General features: G+C 44.4%; 1 protein-coding gene across 11 annotated transcripts in view; it reads right to left on the bottom strand.

Annotated features, from left to right (window-relative positions):
* The window catches only part of AOPEP (aminopeptidase O (putative)), a 340,077-nt gene that overhangs the window by 131,192 nt on the left and 191,134 nt on the right, over positions 1-17,751 (bottom strand). The window contains exons 8-9 of one of the 11 annotated variants that reach the window (XR_006210297.1): positions 11,820-11,917; positions 4,263-4,352 (exon numbers count right to left, since the gene is read on the bottom strand). The exons of 6 other annotated variants lie outside the window; for them this stretch is intronic. Coding sequence is in view for 3 of the 5 variants with exons in the window: in XM_015540603.2 (XP_015396089.1) it covers positions 4,199-4,352 (154 nt within the window). In the remaining 2 variants the exon portion in view is untranslated. Of the gene's footprint in view, positions 1-4,097; positions 4,353-5,833; positions 6,332-11,819; positions 11,918-14,802; positions 17,661-17,751 lie in introns of those variants that run through there. 4 more of the 11 variants (XR_006210296.1, XM_015540603.2, XM_015540604.2 and 1 more) reach the window with 4 other exon arrangements.

Raw genomic sequence — 17,751 nt, 5'->3', positions numbered from 1 at the left:
AGATGATTTAAGACAGAAGGAAGCTTCCCTCCAAGGAGCCAGAGAAAAGTGCAGACGTATGTTGTAACCCCTGATGGTGAAAGGAGCCAGTGGTCAGAACCTATAGAAAGAGAGGTCAGCTGCTGAAGGTGACCAAGGAAAGATCTGTAGTTAGCGGAACTGTAGAAAATACAAAGTCCACCAGCTCTGATAAGCAGGGTAGGAAAATGAAGGATGAAATTTCGAAAAGCGGGAAGCAATGAGCATCAGTACAAAACCAAAACAGTCCCCAGGTTTTTGAGGGCCCATAAATCAGAACTCCCTAGGAAACAAAATCCCAGAGGAAAAAAAATAAAATAAAATAGAGATTAATACAATGGTCTGAGCCAGAGGTAATTTAGACATGTCTTCAAAGGACATAAGGAAGACAACAGAGAGCAAAGACACCAAGATGGCTGCCCAGGAGGTTTCCGATGAGGTGAATTTTCAGAGGCCATGTGCGAAAAGATGAAAGTGGGGGATGCTGGAGAGAGAAAAAAACCAAAGCTAAATATAAGAGCCCAGAAGTATAAAATCCTTGTCAGGAAGGCAAAAAGTCAGAAGGAGCTGATGCTAATGGAGAATGTTTAGGACAACAAAAGGGGCTTTAGAGGGATTGTTTGGAGCATAAAAAAGACCAGGTGTGAAGACACAACGGAACCAACAGAAGTACTTGAACTCCCACTTTGCTTCAACTTTCCTGCCAAGGAGAATGATTTTCAAATTGCACATGGCAGAACAGCATTGTTCTGTGGGAACTGATGCCTGGGACAGGTGACGGGGGCTCCCTCCTCCTTGAAGAGTTCTGATGCCAGGCCCCAGTAAGGGACATGCCACAACTCTGAAAGCTTCCATTGGCAATCATAGACCTCTGGGGACATCACCAACGGAGACAACAGGAAAGGGACTGGTGGGGACAGACAAATGTTATTCTCATTTGCTAAGGAAGAGGGGTTAAGAGGAGGAAAGACGAAATTCGTGACTGTGACTCACACAGAGCTTGTGAGCTCTTAGAACAGAAAATGAGGAACTATAGGAGTGAACATAGAATCTGGAGGGCCACTTCCATAAATTCACTGCAGGCATCAGGCATCCTGACAGAAGTCAGCTGGCAGAATGGATGTAGCAGTGGTGAGTGCATAGTGGTTGTTTCATGCCTTTTAGGTTAAAAAACAGAACTCAAGGCTGTTGATTAATTACTGGCTAGAACCAGGAGGGAGTACTACTTAGGCTGAGCCCCAGGAATGACGATGTACTGGTGTAACAGATTTGCATTTTAGTCCAAGCTGGGAGTCTAGCTGGTTGATTGACAGCATCCACAGGCAAGAACAGCAAGCACATGCTGACATGAAGATCCAAAATTAATAAGACAATAGTTAATAAGAACAAAGAGGTTTGAAAGAATAAGTCTTTCCCCATAAACTCAACAGCGATTGATGTGACTTCCAAAATAATAACCACGCTGGTAGGTGGGCTCAACAGGAGCAACGAGAAGGTAGTTGGAAGTACTGCTGGGGAGGGCATCAGACAGCGTCCAGAGCAGTGGTCAAGAGCTGAGCTCTGGAGCCAGACTTTCCTCTACTTGCATCCCGGCTTGCCACCCACTGGCTGTAGAAAAGTGGCCAACTGCTTAACACCCCTATGCATTGGTTTCCTCATCTCTCACATGGGAAGGAAGATGGTACCAGAACCCATCTCATAGGGCCATTTTGAGGACAAAATGAGATCATGTACATAGAGTGCTTAGAAAAGTGTTTGGCACATCGGAAGCACTCAATAAACGTTACTGAGGAGAGAAAAATGTGTGGGGATTGGAATGGTAGGACCACCATTAGAAGGTGTAGGATACTGGTTTAAAAACGAAATATGGTATATATGTGAGTGCATCCAACTTGATCAGTACTTGTTCATTCTTTTCTGGCCTAGCCGGACAAGAGAAGCAGGAATAGTCCCACTGAATTCTTCAAAGGTGTAACTGCAAACAGCACTGTGTTCAGTTCAGGTGTCATATCTGGAGAAAGTCACTGTCAATGAAGACAACAACAAAGGACCAAGCCCAGGAAGGCAAGGGTTCTCCCAACCTTGCATTAGGTATGACAGATTTCCAAATCTTGGGACCTAGTGACCAGGAAAGGAAAGACAATGGTCTTCACACATGTGGATTTGTTTGGGTGAGAACAAGGCAAATCCTGTGTAACTCTGGAGGTAAAGAAGATGACCTGGAAGAACTTACAAGGAGGCAGTTCCAGCCCAGTCTGAGGAAGGCCATTTTAAGATGGGCATACCCACAGGGAAATTGCTGCTTGCCAGAGCAGGGAGAATTGGATCCTGGAAATCCTTTGGTAGAAGCTGGGTAGCTGTCTGTCAGGGATACAGAAGGTTAGGCAGAATCACTTTCAAGGTCCTTTCTGACCCTAATGTTCTAGGATTTTAGAAGATAAAATAACCCAGAATTATTTAAGCTGCAGTATTTAGATGTAAAACATTATTCATCCACTATAGTGGAGTCAACAGGTTTGCTATGTAGCCTTGGTCATGCCAAATCAGCATCAAGGGTGATTCTGATTAAAAATTCTGATTAAAACAAGCACACAAGGAGCTTGGTGGTTCAGTTGGTTAAGCATCTGACTTGGGCTCAGGTCGTGATCTCACATTTCTTGGGTTCAAGCCCCGTGTTGGGCTCTGTGCTGATAGTGTGGAATCTGTTTCGGATTCTCTCTCCCTCCCTTTGTGCCCCTCCCCTGCTCTCTCTCTTTATCAAAATAAATAAATAAACTTCACACACACACACACACACACACACACACACACACACACGTAAATGAATTAGAGGAAACTTAATTTTATTCAACCACATATATTTGGGGATAGATGTAGCGTAAGAGTATATGATCCAAGCATAAGAGGCTTTCATTATATTTTTTACAGAGTTGTAGTCTAGGAGAGAGGGCGAAGGCAAGAGAGGTGCATATGCAGTAAACCTGAACTGGAATCCTCAGAATCCAGGTTAAAAGGAGCCGCATACTCTATTCAGGGCTAGGGTGATCATGACGAAAGGCAAGCTGTCCGTCAGCTATACACATTCAGAACATAGGACTACAGAGAACTTGGAAATTACAGGAGGTGATTTCAGGAGAAAAGGTAATAAGGGAAAACTTTTTTGTACTGCATCAAAAAAAAAGCAAAAAAAAAAAAAAAACAAAAAACCACGACACTATCCCAGAAAGAGACAAATGAGACAAACACTGGCTTCATTTTGTAAGGGGGGCTGGAAGCACTTTTTGAACACCAACAGCATGTGTGCTGCTGTGTGCTGAGATGGTGGGAAGATTCGTCTCATCTTATGACTCAAAGAGGAGCAGATGGTCTGTGGGAGCTGGAGAAGGACTTTCCCTCCTTGGTGGAGAATGGCACAGAGCTGAGGACTGGTAGCCACAGGGGGGTGGAGGGCTTGCCTGGGTTTGAAGCCCAGTATGCACCAGGATGTAAAACAAGATGAGTAGTTGGGAGAAGAGCTCTCTTCTCAGCCTTGCGGGCAACTGAGTACTATTTAGGTCTTATATTTAACATGCTGTGCATTAACAGTAAGACCATTCACCACAGTATTGTTTGGAAAAGCAGAAAGCTAGAAATCACCAAAATGTCCAGTGGTTGACAAGTGGTTAGTTGGTTGTGGGACACTCATATCCTGGAATATTCTGCAGTAGTTAAAAAAAAAACCAAAACCTACATGTGTTGATGATAGAACTAGAGTCAGGACTATATTATTATTATTTTTTTAGTTTTTATTGTGGTTATTAATTTGAGAGAGTGTGTGAGCAGGGGAGAGGGGCAGAGGGAGGGAGAGAGGAAGACACACACACACACATGGAGAGAGAGAGAGAGAGAGAGAGAGAGAGAGAGAGAGAGAGAGAGAGAGAGAGAGAGAATCTTAAGCGGGCTCCACACTCAGCATGGAGCCCTATGCAGGGCTTGATCCCATGACCCTGGGATCATGACCTAAGCTGAAATCGAGTTGGATGCTCAACCAACTGAGCCACCCAGGCACCTCAGGTTATTAAGAGAACAATGGAAGGGACGGTATGTGGTGGAAACAAATTGACACACACACTCACTCATGTGTATATACTTGTACTTGAGGGATGCTTTCTTGGAAGTGACTCATCTCTAGGTGGGGTTGTTATACCACAAACCCTATGGAGATATCTTCCAGGCATCCAGTGCTAGATATGGCTCCTTGGGGCTCATCCAATGCCCTGAGAAAACCAGTTGCCTTCTGCCATAACTTCATCTTCCATCTCTCCTTCAGACACTGCTGGTCAACCCTGCTAAGGCTGAAATGATGTTATGAAATGTTATAAAATATGCAATGATTTCCATCAATCTCTCTCTTTAAAAAAAATTGAGATATAATTCACATATCATAAAATTCACCATTTAAAAAAACTTCGGGGGCATCTGGGTGGCTCAGTACAGTTGAGTGGCCAACTTGGGCTCAGGTCATGATCTCATGGTTTGTGCGTTCGAGCCCCACATCGGGCTTGCTGCTGTCAGCACAGAGTCCGCTTCAGATCCTCTGTCCCCCTCTCTCTGCCCCTCCCTTACTTGTGTTCTCTCTCAAAATTAAACATTAAAAAAAAAACTAAAAACAAGTATAATTCACTGGTTTTAGTATATTCATAAGGTTGTGTAACCATCACCAGTACCTAATTGCAGAATATTTTCATCACCCCCAAAAAAGATCCCACACCCACTAGCAGTGGTTTTCCATTTTTCCCTTCACTCCAGCCATTAAGTTACTTCTTGTCTCTATCCATTTGCCTATTCCAAATATTTCCAATAAATGAAATCATACAGCACATGGCCTTTTGTGACTGGCTTCTTTCACTTAACATAATGTTTTCAAGAGGCATCTATTTTTGTAGCACATAACAGTACTCCATTCCTTTCTATGGTTGAATGATATTCCATTGCACGAATATAACACACTTTATTTATCCATTCATCTGCTGATGGACATTAGGGTTGTTCCTACTTTTACTATTAAGGACAATGTTTCTATGAACATTTGTGTACACGTTTTTGGCTGGACTTATGTTTTCACTTTTCTTCGGTAAATACTTAGGAGTAGAGTTGCAGGGTTGTATGAGAACCCTATGTGCTACATTCTGAGGATCTACTAGACTGCTTTCTAAAGGAGCTGCACCAATTCACAATCCCACCAACAATGTACAAGGGTTCTAATTTCTCCAAATCCTCTGTGGCACTTGTTCCTATCTGACTTTTCAGGATAGCTGTCCTAGTAGGTATGAAGTGATACCTCACTGAAGTTTTGATTTGCACTTCCCTGATGGCTAATAATGTCACATTTTTTAATGTGCTTATTAGCCATTTGTATATCTTCTTTGGAGAAATGTCTATTTAAATCCTTTGCCCATTAAAAAAATCATTTGAGAGAGAGAGAGAGAGAGAGCGAGAGAGAGCACATGAATGGGGGAGAGGGGCAGAAGGAAAGAGAGGGAGAATCCCAAGCAGACTCCACACTCAGCACGGAGCCTGACACGGGGCTTGATCCCATGACCCTGGGATCAGGACCTGAGGCAAAATCAAGAGTCAGATGCTCAACTGACTGAGCCACCCAGGTGCCCCCTTTTGCCCATTTTTAATTTGAGTTGTCTTTTGAGTTATAAGAGTTATAGGAGTTCTTTATATATCCTGAATACTAGTCCCTCATATACGATTCACAAATATTTTCTCCCATTCTGTGGGTTGTCTTTTTAGTTTCTTGATGGAGTCCTTTGAAACACAAAAGTTTTTAATTTTGATGAAGTCCAATTTATTGATTTTTTTCCTCTTTGGTCACTTGTTCTTTAGTTTAAGAAACAGTTGCTTAATCCAAGGCCATGAAGATCTATACCTATGTTTTTAGCTCTTACATTTAGGGGTTTGATCCATGTTGAGTTAATTTTTGTATGTGGTATGAAGCAGAGGGTCTAACTTCATTTTGTGCATGTGGTTATCCAGTTACCCCATGGCCATTTGTTGAAAAGACTATTCTTTCTCCCATTGAATGGTCTTGGCACCCTTGTCAAAAACCAGCTGATCATAAACAGAAAGAACAGTTTGTTTCCAGACTCTCAATTTTATTCCATTCGTCTATATGTCTGTCCTTATGCCAGAATCACATGTGTTGATTACTGTAGCTTTGTGGTAAGTACTGAAATTGAGAAGTATGAGTCCTCAATCTTTATCATTTTGGTTATTCTGGGTCCCTTGAATTTCCATATGAACTTTAGGATCAGCTTGTCCATTTCTGAAAAAAAAAAAAAAAAAAAGGCAGCTGGAATTTTGACACTGAGCATTGCCATTTTAACAATCTTAAGTCTTCCAATTCATGAAGACAAGATGCTTTTCCATTTACTTCATTCTTCAGTTTCCTTCAACAATGTTTTGTACTTTCCACTGTATTGCACTTCTTTTGTTAAATTTATTACTGTTTCATTATTTTTGATGTTATTGCAAATGAATGTTTTCTTAATTTCATTTTCAGATTATTTATAGCTAGTGTATAGAAACACAATGGACTTGTGTACATTGATCTTGTATCCCGCAACCTTATTGAACTTGTTTATTAGTTCTGCCAGTTTTTTGGAGAGAAAATTCCTTAGGATTTCCTATATATAAAATAATTTTGCCTGCAAAAAGAGATAGTTTTATTTCTTCCTTTCCAATCTGGATGCCTTCTATTTCACTTTTTTACCTAACTGCCTTGGCTAGAACCTCCAGTGCAATCTTGAACAGAAGTATAATCCCTCTTTTTTATTCTTTATCTCCTCCACCACTGACTTGAAAGAGGAAGAAGCCCTTATAAAACTTAACATGTAGAAGATTCTTTTTATGTGTCCTTGCAGCAGTCCAGTCAAATACCTGTATTGTTTGTCAGCCATTCTTGGTCAAAACTATTGGCCAAAACACAAACTAAATGGTGGTGTTCGAGGGAAGTGTACAGGGAGGATGAGAGTTTTTCTGAGCGGGCAACTAACACTCACTAGCCATGAATGTAGTGTACATCATGCTAGGATTGGCTGAGTGCGTGAGATATCCTCAGAGGCAAAATAAGAGTGAATTATTATAGATTGGTTTATATACATGAATTATTATTATACAGGACTAGCATTATGTTTTAGGAAAATATTTCACAGGCAAACAGTGTTATAATGAATCAGTCGCACACGGGGGAGCAATACAGAAGTATGCGTGTATACTTACAAAATTTATTTTTGGAAGGATTCACAAGAAAATGCTAGCAGAGATTATCTTAGGGTGAATGAAGACTGGAATGGTGGGGATGGAATTAACACCTTTCTAAACTGTCTGGGTTTTCCTCTTAGTACTTTTATTACAAAAACAAAACAAAACAAACCCACCCCCACACCATGGTTAACTAAGCAGTGATTATGAACTGCTTTATTTCTTCTTTAAGTTTTCCTATATTTAAAAAACCCTACTAAATGTAATTGTAAAAATGAAACACAATGTACAGTAAATATGTAATTAGGGGCCTATCAAGGAGAATTCTATCCCTCCCTTAGAAATACCTGAGTGATGAGTAACCAGGGAATGGTTCAGCAAGATGAACAGGGAGTGCTATTTGAGTTCAAATATTCAGGACATGTCTATCATCTTTGTCGGGTAAAAGAAGTGTGAACTGAGGGTGTCCCTCCAACAGGAAACAGGAACTGAGTGGGCAGCTCAGGGGGAGGGAGCTGGCCTTTGAGACAGGAAAGGGCAGAGTCTGTTTCTGGCTAGCGGAGAGCCTTAAGGTTTTTCAGAAAATGCTGGCACAGGTACAGCACCATCCTGTCACGAAAGGGTAGAAACCGTCTATACAGCTAGCTTGCTAGTGTGCGCAGCTCAAAAAAAGAGAACAAGACAGAAAAAATGGGGTGAAGGGGGTCCCGGGCTTGAGGGATGGAGTAGAGGGTAGGAGTTCCAAGGTATGTATGTAGAGATCCCAGGAAGTGCACAGGCCAGTGCCAGCGGTCAGAACTCAGGTAAGAACGCTTGAAGCCATAGAGGCCAGAATTGTTTTCTCCTCAGGGCTGTGGTCAGATTCTGCACAGAATGCCAGGGGAACTGTACCGAGTGAGCAGCACCAGAGGGGACACCAGTGTGGCCCTGATGTACAGATGAGACCAAAAGTAGGTTCCAGGAAGGTATGAAGATTCCATTTGTCTTAGAAGCATTGCCGAGGTAATTCTTGCCTCAAGCTATTAGTTTAAGCATCTTTGTCTAATGTTCAAACTTTTTGGGGGGTTTGTTTTTGCTTTTAATCCCATCTTTTTCATTGGTAACCAGGCATTCTTGCTCCCCCACCCCTTCTTTAAACATCCTCTTAACTTCTTGGGGCACCTGGGTGCCTCAGTCAGTTGAGTGTCCGACTTCGGCTCAGATCATGAGCTCACAGCTGGTGAGTTGGAGCCCCGTGTCAGGCTCTGTGCTGACAGCTCGGAGCCTGGAGCCTGCTTCAGATTCTGTGCCTCCCTCTCTCTCTGCCCCAACCCACTGGCATTCTGTCTCTCTCCCAAAAATAAACAAACATTAAAAAAAATTTTTAAAAAATCCTCTTAACTTCTTAATACAATTAACTTTTCGGGGTGCCTGGGTGGCTCAGTCGGTTAAGCATCCGACTTCAGCTCAGGTCATGATCTCGTGGTTTGCGAGTTCAGGCCCCATGTTGGGCTCTGCGCTGACAGCTCAGAGCCTGGAGCCTGCTTCAGATTCTCAGATTCTGCCCCTCCCCCGCTCTGTCTCTTTCTCTCAAAAATAAATAATGAAAAAAATCTAAGTTTATAAATTAACTTTTTGAACATTCTTGCCAATTCCAAGTTAATCAAGAGGAAAAGTAGTGTTTCCAGGCTCCAGTTGTTAAAGAGACAGGAGAAGGGTGCCTTTGTGTTCACCAGAGGAGGGTGGCAGCAGTGAGAGAAGAGAGAAACCAGAACAAACCAGGAGAGAGAGTGGGGCTGGCTGCGAGGGCTGTGTCCTTGTGCCCTCTGTCACTCGTTGGGTAAATATTGACCAAGTGTCAGAGGGTCTAGATGACAGTACCTAACATGTGTTGAGTGTTTACTGTAGGTTGAATCATTGGAAACTGACACTACTGAGCCATTTTAGATCTACCAAAATGGCAAGTCCCTGTGACTCAACCCAATATATGTGTTCTAAGTGATTTGTACATATTCATCACATTATCCCTCTTACTCATCTATAAAGTAGAAACCATTGTGTTATCATCTCCATGTTAGAGTGAGGAGACCAAAGCTTATTATGCTGTGTACCTCTGTCAAGGTCACTCAGCAAGTGGAGGAGTCAGAACAGGATGCAAATCCAGGCACTCTGGCTTCCTAAACCCTAGACTACTCTCCGGGGTTGAGACCTGAAGACTGACAAGCTCTGGAGAGGGTCCAGGCCTTCATTCGCAGCTGTTGTTTCTCTAAAATGAGGCAGGACAGACCAGGCTTTGGCCAATAAGGAGCTGGGACTATTGCCTTTCACTCTGTTAAAGTCATAACAAACTTCACAAAGCCCACATATTCAACCACTTCCTTTAGTGGGTCAATCCAATCCTTATCTGCAATCAGAGAAAGCTTTACATCCTATTATTAGAAGCCTTCTCTGAAGTTGTATGGACTCTCCAACCAGTTTTGAATAGCCCCAAATGAGCCACTTAGAGCCCTAGGCCAACCAGGAAGAGGATCCTAAGCTCTTCTAAATTCAGGTGTGGGTTCCTGAAATGGCTTCTAGTCTCTGTCTCTCTGATCATGTGTGATCTCACAGGCTGGGTAATCTTCCCAGAACTCTCATTTTCATTATGTCATTCTTGGAACTGAAAATAGCTCCCCAATGCCTGGATGGTCACGTGCAAACTTTTGAATCTGGCATCTAAGGAACTCCATTACTTAGCCTGTCCTTCCCTGGCCCCCTTCAGTCTCATGGGGTTCCTGATGGCTATCCTTTCCAGGAAGCTCATTCTCACTTTAATGTCCATTTCCACAATTAATTCACTGTTTACGTCTGCCATGCTTTGCTCCTTGAGTTCCCTTCCTTCCAGCTCTTTCCCAGTCTCAATGTTAGCCTTTCTTTCCATCCCAGTTCAAACCTCACATCTTCCCAGCCACCCTTTCTAGCTAAACCTGCCAACAGTAATATCCCAGTCCTCAGAACTCTGAGGATACAGCCTAGGGTTTTTCTATCTACTGTCTTCTGACCAATATTTCAACGCTGCAAATAATATAGAAAGAACCTCAGGGACAGAGATCATGTTGTCTAGGACATTCATTTCTTCAACATTTATTGAGTATCCATTTAGTGCCAAACCCTGTGGTATACAGAGGTGAAGAAGTCCTTGGATTCACAAGGCTCATGACTCAGAAGAAAGATGCATTAGGTTGGACCATATGAAACTAATGTGTTTGTAGGTTAAAAAGGGTCGATAATTGGCAATATAACATGGCTCATTCTGAATTTAATTATCAAATAATGTAGTAAGATGAGGGATGGAGATACAACCAGAGCATTTAGGGGTTACAGATGAGGGTCACATGCTTATATTGTCAGGAGAGAGCCTGAGACTTTTGGAATGTGGTGATATCTGTGTTGAATCATGACAATTTGGGGTCATGCAATAAGAGGAGGACATTCTAATAGAGACCACATGAAAACAAGGCAAGGAGGTTAAGAAAGAACAGGCATACAGTAGATGTTATGGGCTGCATTACATTTCTCCAAAATTTTTATGTTGAAGCCCTAGCCCGCCCTACTTCAGAATGCAACTAGATTTAGACACAGGGCCTTTAAAGGGCTAGTTAAGTTAAAATGAGGCATTTGGTTGGTACCCTTTACAAGGAGAGGAGATCAGGACACACAGAGAGACACCAGGAATGCAGGCACACAAAGGAAAGACCAAGTGTGGGCTCAGAGAGGAGAGGTTGCAGAAGAAGCCACACCTGCTAACACTTTGATCTTGGACTTCTAGCCTCCAGAAGCGTAAGAAATAAATTTCCACATACCAGTCTGTGATATTTTGTTATGGCAGCTCTGGCAAACTAATACTGTAGGGTTCTATATGACCTCAGTGAGGGGGCTGGGGTGAAGCAAAAAATGGCAAGAGAAGGGACTGTAAAACACAGGTAGGAGTGATGGCGTGCAGGGCTGTGCCTGCTGTATTAAGGAACTTGGAAGTTTTTCCTGGAGGTGAAGGGAAGCTTTTGGAGAGTTTTAAGTAAGAAGGTGGCGGAATTAGAAGGTGTTTCAGGGAAAGCTCCACGGTGGCAGTGAGGAAGGTGGACTTGATGACTAGAGACAGAAAGAACAATTCGGGAGCTGTTGGATTGGTGCCAGTGAGTTAAGTTCTAACCAGGGAGACAGCAGTATTAGGAGTGGAGAAGGGCCCAACTGAGAACACTTGTGAGAAAAGTTCATAGTGATGACTTAAACCCTCCCAGGGCAAGGAGGAGAGAGGAGGGAGGAACTGGAAGATCCCCCATTTTTGACCTGGGATGAACGTGAGAACCTGAGCCACCACTGATGGGCTCACCACCATAGGAGGTGAGCAGATGGGGCCCATGGGACAGGGTTACCAGTGTGAGATGGCTGTAGGGCCAGCAGGAAAAGAGGATGTCAAGTGGGCAGCTAAGCAGTCACATGTGATCTTTAAGAGAGAGTGGGGCTGGCCTGGGGATGTGGGAGCCTCCAGCACAGAGAGGAGGTATAGTCAGCAGTGCCCATGCCCCACTCACATTCTGTGGGGCCTTTTTATCTGTGTGCACGTTAACTCTTGTCCTGCTCTCCATGACTCTGTCAGATGTGGCTCTCTGGTTGCCTGAGGTTCTTCTACCTGTAAACACAAGAGACAGAAGTACCTCGGGACGTACATCTGTCCAAGCAATGAGGACAGGCAAAGGGGTATACACACGCTGAGCCACACCCTGGTGGGGACAACTCTGAGACTGACCCGCACTGCCTCCACAGCAATCCTATGTGACTTGACTTGATACCCTGGCTTGGCCTCCTTTCCTTCTCCTCACTTCTACTTCCCCTCCTGGGAATACTTCCTAATAAATCTCTTCCCCATGAATCTTGTCTCAGGGACTGCTTCTGGGGAATCCCACCTAAGGCAGGGGGTGTAGATGAGACTACTCCAGAGGGATGAGACTACTCTAAGAGTGGAGCCCCCGAGGAAACAAGAACTCTGAAGAAGAGCCAGAAGAGGTGCCACCAGGAAAGCCAGGCGACTGAGATCCCCAGAAGGCAAGAGTTATCAATAGTATCAAACAAAGCAGAGGAGTTCCAATAATATAAAGACCGGAATACATTTACAGAATCTGGTGATCTTAAGGGCAAAATGGCCTTAGGAAAAAAGTTTCCCTAGAATCATGACCCCAGCCCATGGCCCAAAGTGATGGCAACTTCATTCTCCCTTCATATATGGATTCCCACCCCCCCCCCTTCCCTTCTTCCTTATGGGCAGAAGGTTTAAAGCTCACCTAGGTATATGCAAGTTCTAGACTTGCGTCGATGCACATGCATTTCCACTTCTACCTCTGGAACTAGAAATTTGTCTGTAACTGTATTAAGACTGACAGGTTGTCTTCAGGCATCTGAGAGGTCAGGGAGAAATGGATGTTGATGCATTTATAGAATTGAAGGGAGAACATGGCTGATGGCTTCAGTTTTCCCTGGGGGACAGGAGGCAAGAGAAGAGAGAGCAGGAAAGGTCTGGAATAAACACTGAAGACCATGGGGAAGGGAGCTGCCCAGGAAAGAGTGAACAGATTTGTTCCCAGGCTGTGGGGCCGGTGGAGACTGAGGTGGGCATGCTGGGAGTCTTGGCCCCAGGAGGAGGAGCGGCGGAGGCTGAGCCTCTGGGCTGGAGGTGGGTGCGTGACGGCAACAAGGGACTCTGGAAGGACGGGAGCTTTCCCATGAGGCAGCTTTGTGTGGCTACGAGTGGCTGAGTTCCCACATGTGGGTGGGAAAAGACTGCTGTGTTCTTCAAGGATCAGAAATAAAAATTTTGAGAAAAACTTTAAAGGCAAAAGCTTCATGCATACCAGAGGTGTACACATAGACTGATTTCAAAAGTCTTACTGTTTTATTATTATTTTTTTTTAATGTTTACTTATTTTTGAGTGAGTGAGAGAGAGAGAGAAGACAGAGAGCAAGCAGGGGAGGAGCAGAGAGAGAGGGAGACAGAATCTGAAGCAGGCTCCAGGCTCTGACCTGTCAGCACAGAGCCCGATGGGAGGGGTCGAACTCACTGTGAGAGCCGCGAGAACCGTTTGATCATGACCTGAGCCAAAGTTGGACGCTTAACCCACTGAGCCACCCAGGTGCCCCCAAAGTCTTACTGTTTTAAATGGAACATCCAGTGTTCAGGTGTCACGCAAACCCATAGAACCAACGGCACGGCATGCACACTTCGTCTTGGCTGTGGACAGCTGCATACATGGGGTTCCCCCCATTATTATGGGATGTCTTTTCGACCAGGGAATGAGACATTTATGAGGAAAGTAGGAAAAGATATTGGTGTTTCTCTAGAATTATATCGTCTGTGGAGGCAGCAGCTAGGAGAAAGAGCCACATCAGACTCTGGGCCTGTCAGCGCCTTCTCAACATGATATATTTTCACGTTTTTCTCAGCATGAGCTTGACTTTAACAATGAATCCAGAAAAGAGGGGAAGTGATAATAAATCACAAACAATAAAAACCAACAGAGATTTCTCCTGACCCTGCCACTGTAGCTCTTCTGTCCCGCAGACCTGTCAGAATATACTAACACTCACAGGGTAAAGCTCTTTAGAGAGAGAATGCCAGAATCCAGCAGCGCCCCAGGGACCAAAAGCATGGGAGTCTTACAGAAGGCCCTTCGCATCTTCCCTGGCAAGAGTCACGACTGCTGCACAGTCAAGGGTAGGGCGGGGGTGGAAACAACAGGAGAGCAGAGTGGTGGCGGCCAGGCAGAGTAGGACAGCAGTAAGATCAGCTTTGCCTCGTACAGTTCTGTCCAGGGTCAGTGGACAGGTGAGGGGGGGGGAGTCTGGGGAGAGTTGCCGGGCTCTCATCTATGGGAAAAGCATCTTTAATAATTAACAAATGAGAAAAGACATGGAGTGAGTAATGTGACCCCTAGCATTTTGAAACTATGAGCAAATCGTCATGCCACAAGAGCCTGCCGCCACATTACAGGCTCCCCAGCCAAGGAACGCTGAGAAGGAAAACACAGGAACTGTTGTAACCAAATGAAATCTTACAACCAAGTCAATCCAGGACATATCCGATGAGAGCCATGTTCAACACCGGGTGTATGGAAGACACAATTGGGAAACAGTTATAACATTAGCACGTCAGAGCCAAATACAATTTTAGTTTTTCTCTTCTCACTTTGTTAATACTCCAATATCTATAATCAACACAATGTTGAGGTTTTTTTTTTTCTTATAGCTACTGAAATAATCAGACACATGCACTCATGTGTAAAAGACAAAGATGCTTGGCCCAAGGATACTTTTTTCTTTTAAGTTTTTTAATTTATTTTGAAAAAGAGAGAGAGAACACAGGGGAAGGGCAGAGAGAGAGAGGGAGGGAGAGAATCACAAGCAGGCTCCACGCTGTCAGTGCAGAGTCCAACACGGGGCTCAAACTCACCAACAGTGAGATCATGACCTGAGCCGAAATCAACAGTCAGATGCTTAACCAATTCAGCCACCTAGACGCCCCTAATGATAATTTTTTTAACCCTAATCTTTGTATCCTTCCATGGTTCAAGATACCTTCAGGGTTTGTTTTTTGTTTTTTGTCTTTTTTTTTTAAATGCAACTAAATGCTATACCGAGTTCCTTGAAAGCAGAGAGAGAGAGACTAGGGAAAAGAGGGTCGTTTCCATCCCTAGGTTTCAATCTCTGCTCTGCTCTTTATCAGCTGTATGATGTTGGACACCTTAATCTCTCTTTCTGAGCTGTGAGTCATCTAAGTGAAGATGTTGAATAGCCAGCAGGAGGGGTGGGGAAGGGTTGGCATCAGAGCAGAAGGAAATCAGGGAGAGTGTGACACACAGAAGCCAAGTGCAGAAAGTGGTTTTAGAAGGAGGGAGTGGTCAACCATGTTGAAAGCTACTGCAAAGATGAGTAAGAAAAGTTTCCATTTTGTCTGTCAACACCGAGGAATGAGGAACGTAGCAAGACACAAACCAAACTTCTAAATTGTTGGTCTATCACTTCAAGACCATGGGGTATCTTGAAAGAGAGGGAGGAGAAAGATAGCGTCTTTGATTATGGTCTTGTCTTAAGCGATTTCTTTGCATATTAAACAAAAATAAAACCTGAGAACAAATTCTCATAACTCTGATTCTTTTTTTCTTTTTCACTTTCGGTTATTTCTAGGCTCTCCGTTCCCATTTAAGGGAGAATTCCACAGGATGGGAGTAAACTAAACCTAGACTATGTAACTCAGGGCAGGTTCAGAAACATCTCATCTCCACCATAAGCACATCTGATAGCCCTGGTTTCTATACTGATGTGCAACAAATCTTTCAAATGCAGCCATTTCATGGTTTGCCTAAATTTAGGCAAACACGATTTCTGAATACTAAGACAAAAACAAATGCCATAATAAGCTTTCCAGCACAAGGGTCTAAATATAGTGTATTTCTTCTCCCGGCTCTATATACACAGGAAAAGCTCTTGGCCCTCAGAGGCTGGGTTGATCACAGCCCCATGGAGTGCAGAGATAAGGCTCTCCTCATGTGTGTGATGACTTCTCTGTGTGCGGTTGGCCTGCTTATAAATTGGGAGCACATTTCATCAACTCACGTTCATTACGATGCCCCACCCCCCTTCCACACTGATTTCCAGAGTTCCTCTGCTGGCTCCCCACCTTCCTCCAACCTCTTCCCTTGCCGTCCTCTCTCCTTGGTGATTTCAATGTGCTCAGTTTTAAGTATTTATAGTCTGAATGTTCCAATCTCTCCAGTGAGCTGCTGACTTGTAGACCCCACTGAGTTCTCAATATTGAGTATCTATTTGGCATCCCAAACTTAAGGATTTTTATTTTTCTTTCCGGTATCTCGGCTGTCTCACCAAATGGCCTCACCGTCTACCCAGCTGCTCAAGTCAAAAGCCTGGAATCATTCTGGACACTCCCATCTCCCTCTTCTCCACATTCAATGACCAAAGATCCAGCAGCTCCACCACCCAAACCTGTCTCAAATGGGTCTATTCCTTGCATCTGCCCCCCACCCCCAGGATCTCCTGCATGGATAACTGCGGGTTCTAACCCTTCTCCTTGCCATCCTTCTGCTGCCTGTAGCCCACCCCCCCAACTGCCAGAGCAGCACTGAAAACACAAGACAGATCATGACCCTTCCCTGCTGCAGGCACTTGGAGTAAGGCTTGCTGACCTGACTCCTGCCTGCCTTTCTCTGCCCATCTGGCCCCACCATCCCTCCGGCACCAGCATGTCAGGCCCTTTCCTATTTCAAGCCTTCATGGTCCTCAGAGACACCTTCCCTTCGTGCCACTTCTCAGCATAACTAGCTGTGAATATGACAGAGTCCCGCTAAGTCGAAGCTCCACGAGATCAGGGACGCTGTCCATATCAGTCCCACGGGAGGTATAGCCGTCCCACTGGCTGAGTGCAGAGGTGTACAAACAGCGGTGCTGGGTGGGGGACGCGGGGCTCCTGGCTCTGGCTTTGGCTCTGGCTCTGGCTCTCCTAAACAATGGATGAGTCAGCGGACCGCAGAGGTTTGCGTGCGAGCTGGGGGGACTTGTCTGTGGGAAGAGTGGCCACGCCCAGGCTGCAGTGCTGCTCAAAAGCACCAGCCAGCCTCCCTGGGGTCAGGCTGGGCCCCGTGCATTTCCCTCAGACTTAGCCTCAGTGGACACTCACTGTGGAGTGGGGGTGTTCATTTAAAAACAACAACAACTGAACCATTTCAGGCCGGCCCTGCTGGGGAGGCGGACTGGCCTTCAGGGTCATCATCAAAAATGAGGGGCTATTGCTGGATGGCTGCCTTCCCACCTGTCAGACTGAGGATTCCACATGCTTGGCTCTAGCAGGATGAAAGCTTCTGTTGTCATAGCAATCGTGGCGTTCCTAGGGCCTAGGCTTCGGGTTTCAGAATAACAACTATTTAGAGAAGTGAAGGAAATGAGCAAAGCAGAGAGGGGCAAAAATGGAAAAAGCGCAAGAAGTAATCCTACAAGTAAGTGCTACAAGTCACACTCTGAAAACAAAACTCAGGAGCTAGGAGTAGAATCTTCCCCAGGCACGGGAGCGGCCTCCTGCTGGGAAGACGGGAAACAAAAGGCCCCATTGACACAAACATCTGTTATTACTAAACACTTAGGAATCAAGGTTTTCCTAAAGTTTTTTTTTTTTTTTTTTGGCTTTATTTATTTATTTATTTATTTATTTATTTATTATTTTGTCAGGTCATCAGACCCCAACCTTGTCTGAGTCCTCAGCCACCACATAAAGTGACTCTTAGAACGTCAAATGAAGAATTTGGTCCTGGAAACGGCCTTGTGTTAGTTTTTTCCTGGCCAGAGACACCAGGAAAATGTCAGAAGGCAAAGCCCTGAAAGACGCAAAACACAACAATCACATCCCTGGGATGGGGAGGGTGGTGGTGACCTAACCCAATTTGATTTAAAAAGGAAACGCAGCAG

This window comes from Panthera tigris, chromosome D4 (genome assembly GCF_018350195.1).
Source record: "Panthera tigris isolate Pti1 chromosome D4, P.tigris_Pti1_mat1.1, whole genome shotgun sequence".
Classification (NCBI taxonomy): domain Eukaryota; kingdom Metazoa; phylum Chordata; class Mammalia; order Carnivora; family Felidae; genus Panthera; species Panthera tigris.
This window is presented reverse-complemented; position numbering and strand designations above follow the sequence as displayed.